This window comes from Scyliorhinus torazame, chromosome 13, assembly GCF_047496885.1.
Source record: "Scyliorhinus torazame isolate Kashiwa2021f chromosome 13, sScyTor2.1, whole genome shotgun sequence".
Classification (NCBI taxonomy): domain Eukaryota; kingdom Metazoa; phylum Chordata; class Chondrichthyes; order Carcharhiniformes; family Scyliorhinidae; genus Scyliorhinus; species Scyliorhinus torazame.
This window is the reverse complement of record NC_092719.1, coordinates 116,887,705-116,906,140: the sequence shown is the minus strand read 5'-3', so window position 1 is coordinate 116,906,140 and position 18,436 is coordinate 116,887,705. Positions and strand designations below refer to the sequence as shown.

Sequence of the window (18,436 nt, the reverse complement as noted above, 5' to 3'; positions counted from 1 at the left end):
CTCTCACTCTGGAGCCATTAAATAATAATCTGCCTACCTGTTTTTTCTGCCAAAGTGGATAACCTCACATTTATCCACACTATACTGCATTGGCCATGCATTTGCTCACTCATTCAACTTGCCAAATCACGCTGAAGAATCTCTGCATCCTCCTCACAGATCATCCTCCCAAACAGCTTTGTATCATCTGCAAATTTGGAGATATTGCATCTGATATTGCTATGATATTGCATTTCCTTCCCTCATATAAATAATGTATATTGTGAATAGCTGGGCTCCTAGCACAGATCTCTGTGGTACCCCAGCACAGATCTCTGTGGTACCCCACTTGTCACTGCCTGCCATTTAGAAAAAGACCCGTTTATTCCTACTCTTTAGGCGTGATTTACCGGATGGTAGAACCCGGGAGACACCTCTTGTGGGCTTCCCGTCAGCCTTCACACCTCGCGGGGTGTACCCAAGTCCTATGAGGTGTCGGAATTGGAAACCTGCCCAAAAGGGGTGTGACCAAGAGGCATCCGCCTGTGGCATTTAAACCTACTTAGGTGAGTTCACCCGATATCTAACGGCCTCCCGGGATCTACCGACCTCCCCAGCGAGGCTGCAGCCAGGTGCCGTTCAGTACTGGTCCATGAGAAGGTGGACCAGGTGGAACGGGACCTGGGGGGGGTCTCTCGGGCCATCGGAAGCCCACAGGTGGTCAGGGTCAGTGCAGGGTGGTTCCCTAGCCCCCCTCCTGGATTGCCAAGGTGCCTGGGTGGCACTGCCAAGCTGGCAGGAACGCTGCCAGGGTGGCAGTGCAAGGGTGCCTGGGTGCCAAGGTGGCACTGCCAAGAGTCAGGGCCTGAGGGGGGGCCATGCACATGAAAGGAGGGTGGAGGGAGGTTTGAAAGATGGGGGTTTCACGGCAGGTAAGTTGGGGCCAATGGAAGGTTGAGAGGCTGACGGGTGAGGGTCCTGGAAAGGGGGATTGTAAGAGGGCAAGGGGGGGCCTTGAATAGGAGGCCTCCAGGGACTCCATAGCGAGGTGTCCTCACACGGGGGGGGGGGGGGGGGGGGGGGGGGGGGTGCCCACTTGACATTGCCCATGGGTGGGGGGTGTAAGCTCACTTAGAGATCGGGGCACCCTTTCAAATTGGTGGCCCGATCTCTGAATTCAGGGCCTCTGTGCTGAAACAATTCTAAGGGCATGATTCTCCAGCCTTGTTGCTCTCGCTCAAGCAAAATGAGGCCTGTGAATAACGGGAGAGGCAAAAACGAGAACGGCGCCAGGCGCCAAACAGTTTTTGATGCAACCAGCCCCGCCTGAAGGCGATACCGGGATCTCGCCGTAGTGAGGTGAGAAACCAATTATCACCACTTAAGCCCTATTTCCATACAATTAACCGGAGCCACCCCATATCCAGCGGCCTCCCGTCATTCAGCGGCCTCCCCAGCAAGTGCGCACACTGGCGCCGATTAGTACTCCTTATGTAAAACATGAACCTGGTGGAAGGGCTTCTGTGGGGAGCCAAGGAGGTGAGCAGTCATCTTTGCTCACAGGAAAAGAGCCTGGGGGTGCTGGGCTTGCCATCCCAGTGCTCAGTGGGGGACCCTCATCTGGGAGTGGGGGACCCTCTGTAGGGGTGGGCCGTCAGAGGAGGGGGGGTCAACCAGGGGGCAACCGCTCACAGCACCACCATGCCAACCCCAGAATCGTTTACCCGTTCCGGGGACAACCCTTGTCCCTGCCCATCTGCCCCACTGACCACCCATAACCCCCACCGACTGCCAGGCCTCTGGCCGTGCAGATGAAGGCTATTGCTAATAGAGACTGGCAATCGTGGTTAAGTGAGCACTTTTCACATCCCAAGTGGATTCCCGTGGGTGGGCGTGCCATGTAGCATGTGGGAGTCATTGCCTAGCATCCCAATCACACCTTGATGCATGGACACTGTGCGTGAACACTGCGTGTGGCAGCACCACACACGCAGCTGCCAACATCCGACAGAGCTCTGGGGACATGTCCACCACTACATCTAGGTGTTTCCCCAGGATACACATCTGAAGTGGAGGCAGCCAGATGCCTACCTCATCCCGTGACCTTCGATGCCCCTGGCGGGCGTCCTTTGGGGGTTCTGGGATCAGAGGGCCTCGGCTCACTTGTCGGCGGCACATGCACAGCCGTGCCGCCCTGTCCCGTGTGCTGACTTCAAGACGTGAGAGGGGTGGAACTCAGGGGAGCTGCTAGCCACCGTCGCCATTCCATGGGACGTGTCTGGGTTTGCACACGGTGCCCCCTCCGCCTGGTCAGTGCCCATGGGGCCGTGGGGTTCAACTTGGGATAGAGGGGCAGCTTATTTGAGCCCCGGCTGCCCCTGCATTGTCTGGCTCTGCCAGCCCTGGCGGTTCCCCATGGTCCGCACCATCGTGTCAATGCCCTCAGCGATGCTCCTCAGTGACTGGGACAAGCTCCACAGCGCCTCGGCAATGCCCATCTGAGAAAGGGATATGTTCCACAGAACCTCATCAAGGTCAGCCAGGTACTGGGTGACATTCCCCAGTGAGGCAGACATTCTGCCGAGACTCTCAGCCATGGCTGTCACCGACTGCGTGACGCCTTGGACACTTTCACTAATGATGCCGACGTCGTGCACCAAGCTCTCCACTGTGGTGCCACCCTAGCAGTGTTAGCCTTGGTGCCAGGCATTGCCGGCGACATCTCCTGGGACTCCTCCAATCGGCTATGGACCTGCTGGAGTGCCGCTGACACCTCCCCCTGAATGTTCCCTATTGTCTCCATCAGCTCCGGGTACCCCTGTACCACAGGCTCAGCATCAGGCTGGGACCCAGCTGGGTCCTGGGATCCAGCAGCCCTCCGACTGCTGTCACGCCCAGGGGATTCCTGCCTCCACCTGATGTGCATCAGCTCTCTCCCTTGTAGCCTCTATTCCAGCTCTCGGTGCTGCTGACAGTCTACCCTGGTGTTGCTCTCGGTGCTGCTGACTGTCTACCCTGGTGTTGCTCTCGGTGCTGCTGACAGTCTACCCTGGTGTCGCTCTCGGTGCTGCTGACTGTCTACCCTGGTGTTGCTCTCGGTGCTGCTGACTGTCTACCCTGGTGTTGCTCTCGGTGCTGCTGACTGTCTACCCTGGTGTCGCTCTCGGTGCTGCTGACTGTCTACCCTGGTGTCACTCTCGGTGCTGCTGACTGTCTACCCTGGTGTCGCTCTCGGTGCTGCTGACTGTCTACCCTGGTGTCGCTCTCGGTGCTGCTGACTGTCTACCCTGGTGTCGCTCTCGGTGCTGCTGACTGTCTACCCTGGTGTCGCTCTCGGTGCTGCTGACTGTCTACCCTGGTGTCGCTCTCGGTGCTGCTGACTGTCTACCCTGGTGTCGCTCTCGGTGCTGCTGACTGTCTACCCTGGTGTCGCTCTCGGTGCTGCTGACTGTCTACCCTGGTGTCGCTCTCGGTGCTGCTGACTGTCTACCCTGGTGTTGCTCTCGGTGCTGCTGACTGTCTACCCTGGTGTTGCTCTCGGTGCTGCTGACTGTCTACCCTGGTGTCACTCTCGGTGCTGCTGACAGTCTACCCTGGTGTTGCTCTCGGTGCTGCTGACTGTCTACCCTGGTGTCACTCTCGGTGCTGCTGACTGTCTACCCTGGTGTTGCTCTCGGTGCTGCTGTCTACCCTGGTGTCACTCTCGGTGCTGCTGACTGTCTACCCTGGTGTTGCTCTCGGTGCTGCTGACTGTCTACCCTGGTGTTGCTCTCGGTGCTGCTGACTGTCTACCCTGGTGTCGCTCTCGGTGCTGCTGACTGTCTACCCTGGTGTCGCTCTCGGTGCTGCTGACTGTCTACCCTGGTGTTGCTCTCAGTGCTGCTGACTGTCTACCCTGGTGTTGCTCTCGGTGTTGCTGACTGTCTACCCTGGTGTTGCTCTCGGTGTTGCTGACTGTCTACCCTGGTGTTGCTCTCGGTGCTGCTGACTGTCTACCCTGGTGTCGCTCTCGGTGCTGCTGATTGTCTACCCTGGTGTCACTCTCGGTGCTGCTGACTGTCTACCCTGGTGTTGCTCTCGGTGCTGCTGACTGTCTACCCTGGTGTTGCTCTCGGTGCTGCTGACTGTCTACCCTGGTGTTGCTCTCGGTGCTGCTGACTGTCTACCCTGGTGTTGCTCTCGGTGCTGCTGACTGTCTACCCTGGTGTTGCTCTCGGTGCTGTTGACTGTCTACCCTGGTGTTGCTCTCGGTGCTGCTGACTGTCTACCCTGGTGTTGCTCTCGGTGCTGCTGACTGTCTACCCTGGTGTTGCTCTCGGTGCTGCTGACTGTCTACCCTAGTGTCGCTCTCGGTGCTGCTGACTGTCTACCCTAGTGTCGCTCTCGGTGCTGCTGACTGTCTACCCTGGTGTCGCTCTCGGTGCTGCTGACTGTCTACCCTGGTGTCGCTCTCGGTGCTGCTGACTGTCTACCCTGGTGTCACTCTCGGTGCTGCTGACTGTCTACCCTGGTGTCGCTCTCGGTGCTGCTGACTGTCTACCCTGGTGTCGCTCTCGGTGCTGCTGACTGTCTACCCTGGTGTTGCTCTCGGTGCTGCTGACTGTCTACCCTTGTGTTGCTCTCGGTGCTGCTGACTGTCTACCCTGGTGTTGCTCTCGGTGCTGCTGACTGTCTACCCTGGTGTTGCTCTCGGTGCTGCTGACTGTCTACCCTGGTGTCGCTCTCTCTTCTAGGTGCTCATTACAATCTTGGTCCAAACATGGACAAAAGAGCTGAACTTAAGAGATGAAGTGAGAGTGACTGCCCTTGACATCATTTGATGGAGTGTGGCATCAAGGATCCTGGCAAAACTAGAATAAAAGAGAATGAGAGGAAAACTCTCCATGATTGGAGTCATATCTTACACAAAGGAAGTTGGTTGGGGTTGTTGCAGGCCAATCTTCTCAGTCCCAGGATACTGCTGCAGGAGATACTCAGGGTAGTGTCTGAGGGCTAATCATCTTTTTTTTTTAACAAACAATTTTATTGAGGTATTTTTGGCATTGTAAACAGTAACAATATACATTAGTGTGCAAATATCAATTACAAAAACATAGTGCAAATAACAGTTCCTCTCAGGCCTAATCATCTTCAACTGCTTCATCAACAATCTGTCCTCCATCATTAGGGTAGAAGTGGAGATGTTTGCTGATGATTACACAATTTTTAGTACCACTCACACCACCTCAGATACTGAAGCAGTCCATGTCCATATGCAGCAAGACCTGGACTGATAAGTGGAGGGGCTGGTTTAGCTCAGTGGGCTAAATAGCTGGCTTGTAATGCAGAACAAGGCCAGCAGCACGGTTCAATTCCCGTACCGGCTTCCCTGAACAGGCGTCGGAATGTGGCGACTAGGGGCTTTTCACAGTAACTTCATTGAAGCCTACTTGTGACAATAAGCGATTATTATTATTATTATTATTATTATTATTATTATTATTATGTAACGTTCACTCCACACAAGTGCCAGGAAATTACCATCACAAACAAGAGAGAATCCAGCCATCACCCTATGACATTCAATAGCATTGGCATCGCTAATTCCACCACTATAAATATCCTGGGGGTTACCACTGACCAGAAATTGAACTGGGCCAGCCACATAAATACTGTGGCTGCAAGAGCAGGTCAAAAGTTAGGAATCCTGCAGCAAGTAATTCATCTCTTGACTCCCCGACTCCTGTCCAACATCTGCAAAACACAAGTCAGGAGTGTGACGGAATGCTCTCCACTTGCTTGGATGACTGCAACAACATGACTCTAACAACACTCAAAAAGCTCAACACCATCCAGGACAAAGCAGCTGGCTTTATTTACACACCATTCACCACATTAAGTATTCCCTCCACCCCCGATGAACAGTGGCACCCGTGTGTACCGTCTACAAGAGTCACTGCAGCAACTCTCCAAGGTTCCTTAGACAGCACCTTCCAAACCCACGGCCACTACCATCTAGGAGGACAAGAGCAGCAGTTACCTGGGAACACCACCACCTGGAGGTTCCCCTCCAAGTCACTCACCATCCTGACTTGGAAATATATCGCTGTTCTGTGTCAAAATCCTGGAACTCCCTCCCTAAAAGCACTCTGGGTGTACCTACACGACATGGGCTGCAGTGGTTCAAGAAGGCGACTCAGCACCACCTTCCCGGGGGCAATTAGGGATGGGCAACAAATGCTGGCCTAGCCAGCGGAGCCCACACCCTATGAAGAAATTAAAAAGCCAGATCGAAAGGGGAAATAGGATTTCCTGAACAAAGTAAAGACATCATGCATTTTATTAACAGTTACCAACAAGGGGTGTTATTCAGAAGCTATTATTGGATAGCCATGAGGGAGGGTCTTGCGAGAGTGAGAGAGACCTATTAAGCAGGGGATATAAAGTTGGTCGATCAGTATGCAGGAAGTGTGTGTATGTCCTTGAGGTTTCTGCTTTGTGAGTTTTAGTCTGATTGTGCTCGGACAAAGAGGCCATTGTGTGCTTTGAGTAACCGGTTTTGAACAGATTGCACTTTTGGGGCACGGCTTGACTACACACAAGGCACAGACTTCAGATTCAAAGACATAGAATTTCACAGGCCAGCTCGTCCATACTGGTGTTAATGCTCCGCACGAGCCTCCTCCCATCCCTGCATCATCTCGCCATGTCAGCATGTCTCTCTATTCATTTCTCCCTCACCTTCTTGCCTGGCTTTATTATAAATGTACTCATGGTATCTGCCACATCCTGTCGCTGTGACTCGGGGAACTGGAATGACCCCCACTGAGCCAAGGCTTTACCCGAGTGGTTCACTTCCCAATCATCAAGCCCTTCACAGTCACCGGCATCAAGTGTAGCTCCTGTGAAACTATCTCAAAAATTCTTATGGCAGAAGAAAAGCCAATATCAGAGAAAATATCCTGGAATAAAAAAAGTGCTGGAAATACACAGTAGGTCTGGAAGCATCTGTGGGGAGAGAAACAAAAGTTAACGTTTTAAGTCAAATATGACTTCTTCAGGAATAAACAAATATACCGTGGCTTATGTAGGGAATCCGGGTGCGGTAGATAAAAGATAATGAGATATGGGTCGGTTTGACTATGGACAATAATATGAAATGTGCGTTATGTAAATTATGTTGTTGGTTTGGAGTAATTTCAATAATTCCCGAAGATTGCCAGCTGCACTCAAAACGTTAGTGTAAAATATTTTTGATTGTGAGAACACTCCCCTTACACTTGTTTCTTTCCATTGCTGCTTTCTCCGAGATGTTCCGATCTCACGAGTAAAAGTCAGTTCCTTCTACAACATCACAGACTATTACAGTTAACCCTTTGTGGGACGTGGTCTAACATACTCCATTGTACTAGTTATGGGTTTGGGGGCCCCTGTTGTACTCCTCTCCTGGGTTTTACTGAAGTGGGAAGTCAGCCAACATTGCGTGGTTTTTAAATGTCAGACAACCTTGTGCGTTCTGGCGTGGATTGTTTAGGGGATACCGAGACGCAATGTACCTAAAGCTCTCTTCCCTTGCCTTGCTTGCAGAGATCGAGAGTGCCATCGAGCGAACTCACCACCTCCAACAGATCATTGTGACCCTCTCACGGACAGTCATCATCGTGATGAGATATCTCTTTGCCTTCCTCAACCAGTAAGTACCATCTCATCGCCTCCCAACTCCTTCTCCATCTCTCTCGGACATGAAGTTCCAAGCAGACTCCGGATGTGACCTGCTATATCTATTATCATTTCTCCTTCCCACCCACCTACCAAATGCACAGATTTCTTCCTGGGCTTCATTGCCACCAACTGCTCTCCAGTTCCCATTCCTCCAAATGCCAACCTAACCCAGGAGAGTGAGAGAGTGCCTGATCGATACTGGGGAAACTTCACCTCCTAGTCTGATTCTGTGACCTGGCATGGTTATCCACTCATGCGCACTGCCGAACAGGAGGTCACTCAATATTTTTTTAAATTAATTCATGGGACCTGGGCGTCGGTGACTGTGCCAGCATTTATTGCCCATCCCTAATTGCCCTTGAGGCTGATTCCTCATTCCCCACCCCTTACCATGTTCCTGATACCCATAGCAAGGACCTGCTCAGTAATGGAGTCTCCAAGGACCATACGCTGCCCTCCCCTTTGAGAGCTGAATGGTGGTGATTTACCTGAGGGTCACCACACCTCAGGCGAGGGGCAAGGTCAAGAAGATAACCTCGACTGGTACAGGAATTGAACCCGCACTGTTGGTGTCTCTAGTCATCACGAACCCGCAGTCCAGCCAACTAAGCTACCGGCCTCCTGTGAGCAATGGATATAATGACAAGAGACATTAATGGGCAATGAGTGCAGGGGTGCTGTCAGAGCAGGTAGGCCAGTGGCCCAGAGTGGAAATACCTCCACGAGGAGAGGTAACAAGTGCACTGAGGGCGGGGATCGAGCACCGGGTTTCCGCAAGGAGCTGGGGAGGGGAATGGTACACCTGCGGCAGAGAGATCTTGCCTCCCATCAGTGGGTACTGATGGATGCGGTTCAGTATCAGGAATGATGGTGGTGACTTGGCCTTGTCTGTGTCTTTTAGCCTGTCACAATACAGTGATGAAAACATGATGGACCCTTATAACCTGGCAATCTGCTTTGGGCCCACCTTGATGCCGATCCCAGACGGCCAAGACCCTGTCTCCTGTCAGGCACATGTCAATGAGGTCATCAAAAGCATTATCGTGAACCATGAGGGTATCTTCCCGAGCCACAAGGAGCTGGAGGGGCCGGTGTATGAGAAGTGTATGACAGGAGGCGAGGAATACTGGTAGGGAATGATTATAAATATCAGCACTCGTCAATATGTTACAGTGATGCCCTTTGCTGCTCTGCTGCTGCCCTTCGCTGCACTGTCCCTGCCCCTTGTTGTGCCACCCAGGACGCTCACCGTGCTGCCCGGGACCCCTGCCGCGCTGCTCCTGCCCTCACCTCACCACCCTCACTGTGATACCCATGACCCTCGCTGTGTCCCTTCACTATGCATCCGTGTGTGTGTGTGTGTGTGGCGGGATGGAGGGGGGGGCTAACCACGTTGTCGGATCCAACTGATGGAATCAGCTAAGTCAGAACTGAACATGATTGTGGAATTAAACTTGAATTCTCTTGCCCTGTGTTACAGTGTATCTACCTGATGTTGCACATAGTAAAGGTGATCTAACCTATATAGCAGCATTGATATCCCAGCTGCAAAACTTGGGAAGTAAAGAGACAAAGAGCAAACATGAGAATCGAATTGCAATTCACAGAAAAGGGAACCAAAAATATTCTACCAGAAAGTAAATGGCAAGTAAAAGTATTCAGGGGTAGGTTATTGGGGATAAGGAGAGTAATATGGAGGCACAGGGCAAAGCTAGAATGGATTCTTTGTATCAGTGTTCACTAAGGAAGTGGATGCTGACAAAATATTGCGAGAAGTGGGAATAGTCGTGATATAAATGGAGTGAAAATTGATGGGCAGGATGAACTGGATAGGCTGCCTATGCTTGAGAGGGGATAGGTGGCCTGGTCTGGATGGCTGTGGAAGGATGTGAGCACATTCTCCCCGTATCTGGATGGGTCTCACCCCCACAACCCAAAGATGTGCAGGTTAGGATTGGCCACGCTAAATTGCCCTTTAATTGGAAAAAAATAATTGGGCACTTAAATTTATTTTTTTTAAAGAGAAAAGAAGTGAAACTGGAGAGACCAGAAAGGTTATCTGTAATTTTCTTATCTTCCCGGGATATAGGGGAAGTGTCAGAGGATTGAAGAGTGACAAATGTGACCCCCTTATTCAAGGCAGGTGTAAAGGATAGTCCAATAACTACAGAGCAGTTAGTCTCACATCAGTGGTGGAGGGTTTTCGAAACAGTAATCAGGGGGGGAATAATGAACGGACACTTGGAGAGGTTTGCATTGCTTAATGAGAGCCAGCTCAGATTTGTAAAAAGCAGATCATGCTTAACTAAACTAATCAAATTTTTCAATGAGGGAAGTTTGATAAGGAGAATGCAGTGCAGGTGGTCTATGTGGATTTTAAGAAGGCATTTGATAAAGTACCACATTAAAGGCTGCTTAAAAAAACGAGTCATTGGAATAGGAGAGCCGGTGTCCAATTGGATCAAAACATTAGCTTAAGATCAGAAGTGTTGGTAAATAGTTATTTTTCAGACTGGAGGATGGTTCACAGAAGTGTTCCCCAAGGGTCTGGATCGCAGCTTTTCTTTTTGCATTGTCTGAATGGCTTGGATGTTAGAATGGAGAGTAAAATTTCAAAATTTGTCAATGATACCAAATGGCAATTGATGAGGATACCAATGACTGCAATTGGTCATAGGTAGAATGGGCAGATGTAGCTAAATAAAGTAAAGTCACCATAATCCCAGATGACCATAGTCTGCTTTTCCCTTTTGAGGGAGAGATAAGACTGGTGATTTAACCTAAGTATCCCCACACCTCAGGTGAGGGACAAGGTTGAGAAGGCGGACCCTTCATGAATAACCTCAGCCGTTTCAGGGATAGAACCCACACTGTTGGCCTTGTTCTGCATCACAAACTAGCTGTCCAGCCAACTGAGCTAAAACAGCCCCCACAACAAGCGGCAAGTGATGCCTTCAGACAGAATGTATGGAGAGAGGCAAAATAGATGTTATGGTACAGTTCTAAAGAATGTGCAGGAACAGAAGGACCTGGGGTTTCATGTGCATAGATGTTTGAGAGTGGCAGGTCACATTGAGAGAGTAATTAGCAAAGCATATAGGATATCCAGCTTCATAAATAGAGGCATTGAGTACAAAATCAGGAAAGTTATGCTGAACCTTTATAAATCTCTCGTTAGGCCCCAACTAGCGTATTGCATCCAGTTCTCATCACTGCATTTTAGGAAGGATGTGACAGTCCCTGTGAGGGTGCAGAGGAAGTTTACCAGAATGGGCCCAGGAATGAAGGATTTTAGTTAGGAAGGCTAGTTTGGAGAATCTTGGGCAGTTTTTCTTGGAATAAAAGAAATTGAGGGGAGATGGGTGTATAAGAATATAACAGAAAAGCTGCTCCCATTAGCTGATAGTACAAAGATACGGTAGCACAGTGGTTAGCACAGTTGCTTCACAGCTCCAGAGTCCTAGGTTCGATTCCCGGCTTGGGTCACTGTCTGTGTGGAGTCTGCACGTTCTCCCCGTGTCTGCGTGGGTTTCCTCCGGGTGCTCCGGTTTCCTCCCACAAGTCCCGAAAGACTTGCTGTTAGGTAATTTCTACATTCTGAATTCTCCCTCTGCGTACCCGAACAGGCGCCGGAATGTGGCGACTAGGGGCTTTTCACAGTAACTTCATTGCAGTGTCAATGTAAGCCTACTTGTGACAATAAAGATTATTATTAAGACCGGGGGACATAGATATAAGGTTTTGTGTAAGAGGTGCGGAGGGGAATGTGAGGGGGAACCTTTTTACACAGCGACTGGAATGATCCGGAACCCTCTGCCTTCGAGGGTGCTGGAAGAAGAGGCGATCAATTATTTCAAATGGAAGAGAATGAATTTGAAGGGTGACATGCGAGTGGGCGAATGGAACTGTTTAGATTGCTCTAATGAGAGCTAGCATTGAATGGATGGGCTGAAAGGCCTCCTGTGCTGTAAATGATCTATGAAAGGCACCCTATGCCAATAGCATGGTGACTGAAATCAGTGAGTCAGTGTGAGGAATTACAGGCACAGACTCAAACCCTCTCGCACAACAAAACAGCGCCAGGGTTTGGATATATATTTTTTAAATATTTTTATTCTCCTTTGCACATTTTCTCCCAAATTTACACCCACCAACAATAAACAATAATCAGAAACGAATGTAATGTCAATCCCCATATCAATAACAACGATCCCATCCACCCACCAAACCCCAAATATTAGCCCGCATGTTCACATAAACAAATAACAAAAAGGAATCAGGAATCACCCATGGTCACCATTAACACACCCCCCCCCCCCCCCCCCCCGCAATGTTCAGAGTTGGATATATTGCAGAAGATTTCCACGTGACCTCCCAGCTCTGCCCTCACCCCCCCCATTAGTGGTCATCTGACATGTCCACCCTCACAGCACGCCACCTTCTCACCCTGATTAGAAAGTGAGGAGACTCTTCACTACCTGTTTAGTTGATTCTCGACTGTCAGTTGAAGTCTTTTATCCTCCATCTTTGTTTTCTAGATTGTTTTCTAAAGCTCTGTGATTTGTCTCCTCCATTTTTCTGACTGTAGTGTCAGGGGAGATTCATCTTTAATTGCCAGAAACTTCAGGATATTGGAAGGATTGGGTATCATAGGCTGTCTTCCCGAGAGTAGACCTGAGGCACAACATTGGTTGCACCACTGGGACTCAATCAAACGTTAGTCAGTAGCTCTGGATTTGTCCAGTGAGGGCTCAGTTAATGGCCTTTTATTGTTTTGTTGCAGTGACAGCCCCCACAGCGAACCTGGCGCCATTGATGAAGTGGACCACGACAATGGCACTGAACCACACACCAGTGATGATGGTAAGTAGCATGGTGGTGGTCTGTTTCCAACAGTCAATGCAATACACATCGGAGGCCAGGGATGCCTCCATTTCCTCTTTCTCTCTCAGTGATGCCAGGCCATGTAACTGTGGCAGTAACGGTGAAATGCGACTTGGGAATTTTGCAATCCCTGCTCAAGTCAAGCTTCTACCTCAATAATGCTTGACGGCTAACTTCTTTTGCATGCAATCATGGTTGAGTCACCAAGTGAGAATAAAACATCATTAGACTCTGCCCTCCTTCAACACACTTCTATCTTTCCAATTAATTGTTCTCGGGTTGTGGATTATGCTAATCATATAGTATTTAAGTCCATCTCTTACTTCCCTGAGGCCATTGAGAGTCTGGTAAGGAGTGTAGGATTGGGGTCTGGCCTAGACACGACCAGGTAGCGGTGGCAAATTCCCTCCCCAAAGGGTGCTTGAAACACAGGTAAATTAGGACCCTTTTCAGCTACTTGAACCTGTTGCACCATCAAAGATCACAGCAGATCCACACCTCAAATCCCTTAACCCCCACCACACCCCCAACCTTAGCTTTGTGTTATATATTATGTATATGTATATATATATATATATATGTATCAAGCTGCTTGATACCTTTATCTAACCAACCTATGGATAGAAACATACATCAAAAATATGAACAAGAGGAGGCCATTCGGCCCTTCGAGCCTGCTCCGCCATCCATTATGATCATGGCTGATCATCAAATTCAATACAGTGATCCCGCCTTCCCCCGATATCCCTTGATCCCTGTAGCCCCAAGAGCTATATCTAATTCCTTCTTGAAATCACACATCGTTTTGGCCTCAACTACTTTCTGTGGTAGCGAGTTCCAGAGATTCACCACTCTCTGAGTGAAGAAATGTCTCCTCACCTCAGTCCTAAAAGATTTACCCCTTAACCTCAAACTATGACCCTAGTCCTGGACTCCCCCGCCATTGGGAACAATCATTCTGAATCTACCCTGTCTAATCCTGTTAGAATTTTATAAGTTTCAATGAGATCTCACTCTTCTAAACACCAATGAATCTAGTCCTAACCAATTTAGTCTCTCCTCTTATGACAGCCTCGAAAATCTTCGCTGCCCTCCCTCTATAGCAAGAACATTCTTCCTCAAATAACAACACCAAAATTGCACATAATATTCCAGCTGTGGCCTTACCAACGCCCTATACAATTGTAGTAAAATGTCTCTTTTCCTATACTCAAATCCTCTTGCAATGAAGGTCAACATACTATTTTCCTTCTTTACTGCCTGCTGTACCTGCACGCTTACTTTCAGCGACTGATGCACAAGGACACCGAGGTCTCACTGAGTATCCACCCCTCTCAATTTACACCCATTCAAGTAATAATCTGCCTTCCTGTTTTTGCTACCGAAGTGGATAGCCTCACATTCATCCTACATCTGCCACGCACAGTATACTGGATCTTAATCATTGGGGCCCCCAGCATTAAGTCACAGAAATCCTACAGTGCAGAAGGAGGCCATTCAGCCCATTGAGTCTGCACCGACCCTCCAAAAAAGCACCCTACCCAGGCCCACTCCCCCACACTTTCCCCATTACCCCGCCTAACCGTTGGACATTAAGGGGCAATTTAGCTTGATCAATTAACCTGCACATCTTTGGACTCTCAGGAGAAAGGTCCAGATTTTTATGAACTCTTGTGTGAAAATTTGCTTCCTGATTTCATGTTTAAATGTCTCGACTCCAACTTTATGATGTCCCTGGAATATATTCTCAATTCCTCACCGAAGGTAGTAGTTTGTCTTCATCTACACTATCAAATCCCTCTATCGTACTGATCACCTCGATTAGATCACCCCTCCTCATTCTCTGAACTCGACCAATACAAGTTACATTTATACAACTTGTCCTTGTAATTTAGCCCTTTATGATTTAGTATCATTCCAATGAATCTGCCCTGCACTCCCTCAAAAGACCAATATATCTTTTCTGATGTATGGTGCGAAAGCTGAACTCCAGATGGATTCAGATCAAAGCTCTGCAACTGAATCATAATTCCTTCACTTCTGTATTTCAATCCCCTGGAGATAAAGGAGCCAACATTCCATTAGCCATTCTTGTTATAACCGTTTCTTGTTGTACCTGTGGCTTTTAGTGATTTGTGTACATGGATATCTAAATCTCTGCATTACTCCACGATTGCCACTCCAGTACCGTGAAGAGAATATACCCCACTGTCCTCCTTCAAATCAAAGTGAATGACCACAGCCTTTTCTATATTTTTAAACTAGCAGATTTTGCATTTGTTTTCCGATGTCAGTCCACCAAGTATCAGATTTATGGAACACACGATTGCAACTTGCCTTCGAGGGACCTGAGCACTCCGTCTGTGCATTGTTAAGAACTCCACACTCCAATCAGAGTCATACTCCTTCCAATACACTCTGATGGAGCGTAACCCCGATTTCCCCCTTCAGTAAATGTCAGAGCTCTTGGTGCTCTATTCTTCAGAGTGGATTTCTCCCTGATGTCCTGGCCATTATTTTTATCTCGGCCAAACAGATTATCCAGTCATTATATTGCTGTTTGTGGGACGTTGCTGTGCACAAATTGGCCACTTTTTTAAAAATTCATTCTTGGGATGTGGGCGTTGTTGGCTTGACCTGCATTTATTGCCCATCCCTAATTCCCTTGAGAAGATGGTGGTGAGTTGCCTTCTTGAACCACTGCAGTCCATGAAGTGTAGGTACACCCACAGTGCTGTTAGGGAGGGAGTTCCAGGATTTTGACGAAACGGCAGTGAGGGAACAGCGATGTATTTCCAAGTCAGGATGGTGAGTGACTTGGAGGGGAGCCTCCAGGTAGTGATGTTCCCAGGTATCTGCTGCTCTTGTCCTTCTCGATGGTAGTGGTCGTGGGTTTGGAAGGTGCTGCTGAAGGAGCCTTGGCAAGTTCCTGCAATGAATCTTGTAGATGGTACACACGGCTGCCACTGTGCGTCGGTGGTGCAAGGATTGAATGTTTAAGGTAGCGGGTGACGAGCCAATCAAGCCGGCTGCATTGATCTAGATGGTGTTGAGCTACTTCAGCATTGTTGGAGCTGCACTCATCCAGGCAAATGGAGAGTATTCGATCACACTCCTGACTTGTGCTTTGTAGATGTGGACAGGCTTTGGGGAATTCAAAGGTGCTTGCTGCAGAATTCCCAGCCTCTTTTATTTCTTACACTACAACAGTGACTACACTTCAAAATATTTCTTTGGTTGTAAAGAATTTTGAAATTGTAGTAAAATACATGATAGAAATAAGTCTGTCTTTGTTTTGGGGAGGCTAGTGTGTGTCTCCCTCTAGTGAGGGTTCTACCTCACTACACCCTTTAATGTTCTGAGCTGATAGCTATATGTGATTTTGGAGCCAGTCTAACCATCGCTTATTATAATAAATGCACGCTTCATAGAGCATCAAGGTGGCCCAGTGGTTAGCACTGCTGCCTCACGGCGCAGAGGACCCAGATTCAATCCCGGCCCTGGATCACTGTCCATCTGGAGTTTGCACATTCTTCCCATGTCTGCTTGGGTCTCACCCCCACAACCCAAAAATGTGCAGGTAGGTGGACTGACCATGCTAAAAATGCCCTTAATGCCCTAAAAATGCTTTGTTAAATTTTAAAAAATAATGTTTTAATTAAAGTAAATAAATGCACGCCTCAGAATATTTTGAAGGGTGTTAACACACCTTGGAATGGCATGATTATGTTGAATTTTAACCTGTAGCGTTTATTTTGTTTAAATCTACAATGTTTATTTTGTGTCCTAATTTTCCTCATTCGAGTATAGGAGCAGGAGTAGACCATTCTGCCCCTCGAAATTGTTCCACAATTCAATTAGACCATAGCCAACATCTTCATAGAATCATAGAATTTACAGTGCTGAAGGAGGCCATTCGGCCCATCGAGTCTGCACCGGCTCTTGGAAAGAGCACCCTACCCAAGCCCACACCTCCACCCTATCCCCATAACCCAGTAACCCCACACAACACTAAGGGCAATTTTGGACACTAAGGGCAATTTAGCATGGCCAATCTACCTAACCTGCACACCTTTGGACTGTGGGAGGAAACCAGAGCACCCGGAGGAAACCCACGCACACATGGGGAAAACGTGCAGACTCCACACAGGCAGTGACCCAAGCCGGGAATCTAACCTTTGACTCTGGAGCTGTGAAGCAATTGTGCTAACCACTATGCTACCGTGCTGCCCTCAACTCCATTCATCCACCTTAGTTCCATAAGATTTAATACCCCTGTATTAAAAATCAATCAATCTCTAGCTTGGTTATTTATATTTCTCTGAGGATTCAGATCCTTTCAGGAGGCATATTTCCCCCATTTTCACCTGCGTGTGAAGAAATGTACCTTATTTCACTCCTGGTTGACCTAGCTCTAATTGAGATATGACTCCAAGTTCTGGATTTCCCCAACAGGGAAAATCGGTTCTCTCTAGTTAGCTTTTGAAATCTATGTAATTTTTATGCACCTCGATCAGATCTCCCTTCATTCTTCTAAACCCAAGGGAACACAAGCCAATCTGCAACCTGCCCATGCAATTTAACCATTCAAGCCATGGTGTCATTCTGACGAACCTGTTCCCCTTGGTCAAGGATAAACTGAGCACTATACTCTAAATGGGGAACTGTCAAAAGTTTTGTACAACTAAAGCATCATTTCCTCCCCTTTGTAATCCCACTCCATGGAGATAAAGTCTTTTGCCCTTTTCGATTACTTTCAAACATGAACTAAGTAGGTATTTTTCATGTGGGATCATTGAATGATGATCATGAATGCCCCCCCCCCCCCCCAGATACTCAAAGCCCTGTCGGTCCAAACGTGGAATCAAATGACGCAGCACTTCGAACAAACCGAAATGTCCACCATGGCCCCCATCCACTCTTGAACTGAGTGGCGTGTTTGGCCATTTCAGTCAGTCACATTGTTATGGGTCTGGAGTCACATGTAGGCCAGATGGGGTAAGGATGGCAGGGCGGCACAGTGGTTAGCACTGTTGCTTCAGAGCGCCAGGGTTGCAGGTTCGATTCCCGGCTTGGGTCACTAACTGTGCGAAGTCTGCACGTTCTCCCCGTGTCCGCATAGGTTTCCCCCGGGTGCTCTGGTTTCCTCCCACAAGTCCTGAAAGAAGTGCTGTTAGGTAATTTGGACATTCTGAATTCTCCCTCAGTGTGCCCGAACAGACGCCGGAATGTGTCGACTAGGGGCTTTTCCACAGTAACTTCATTGCAGTGGTAATGTAAGCCTACATGTGACAATAAATATTATTGTTATCTGCAATAATCACAGGTTCACTCCTGCAACAAATGGATGCCTCCTTCAAAATGTGGAGACAGGACGAGGGAACACTGACAGGGACATGTACACGGATGGTAGAGTAGCGACCCTGGGAGAACTCATGGATAAGTTTCAGCTCCCGAGAGGGAATGACCTAAGGTACATACAGGTCAAACACTTCCTTCGGAAGGAAATGGCGATGTACCCCCAGATACCAGGACATTCACTATTAGAAAGACTACGAACGCGGTGACCTAGGGGAGAGGAATAGTGCGGACATGTATGGACAACTGTTAGAAGAGGTACGTTCACCCCTGGACGAGACAAAGAATAAGTGAGGAAGAACTAGGCAGGGAGATAGAGGGAAGACTCTGGATCGAAGCACTGCACAAGGCAAACTTCACCTCCACATGCGCAGGACTGAGCCTAACATAATTATAGATGGTACACAGGACGCACCTAACGAGAGCACAAATTTATGGAGGTGGAGGACAAATGTGAATGATGCCAGGGAGACCATGCCAACCACACCCATATGTTGTGGGCGTGCACCAGGCT

At 48.7% G+C, this 18,436-nt stretch overlaps 1 protein-coding gene across 3 annotated transcripts in view; it reads left to right on the top strand.

Moving 5' to 3' along the window:
- The window catches only part of srgap3 (SLIT-ROBO Rho GTPase activating protein 3), a 978,679-nt gene that overhangs the window by 928,115 nt on the left and 32,128 nt on the right, over nucleotides 1-18,436 (top strand). For all 3 annotated transcript variants that reach the window (XM_072472097.1, XM_072472095.1, XM_072472098.1), the window contains exons 16-18: nucleotides 7,546-7,651; nucleotides 8,582-8,809; nucleotides 12,464-12,543. In XM_072472097.1, the coding sequence (XP_072328198.1) occupies nucleotides 7,546-7,651; nucleotides 8,582-8,809; nucleotides 12,464-12,543 (414 nt within the window). The remainder of the gene's footprint in view (nucleotides 1-7,545; nucleotides 7,652-8,581; nucleotides 8,810-12,463; nucleotides 12,544-18,436) is intronic.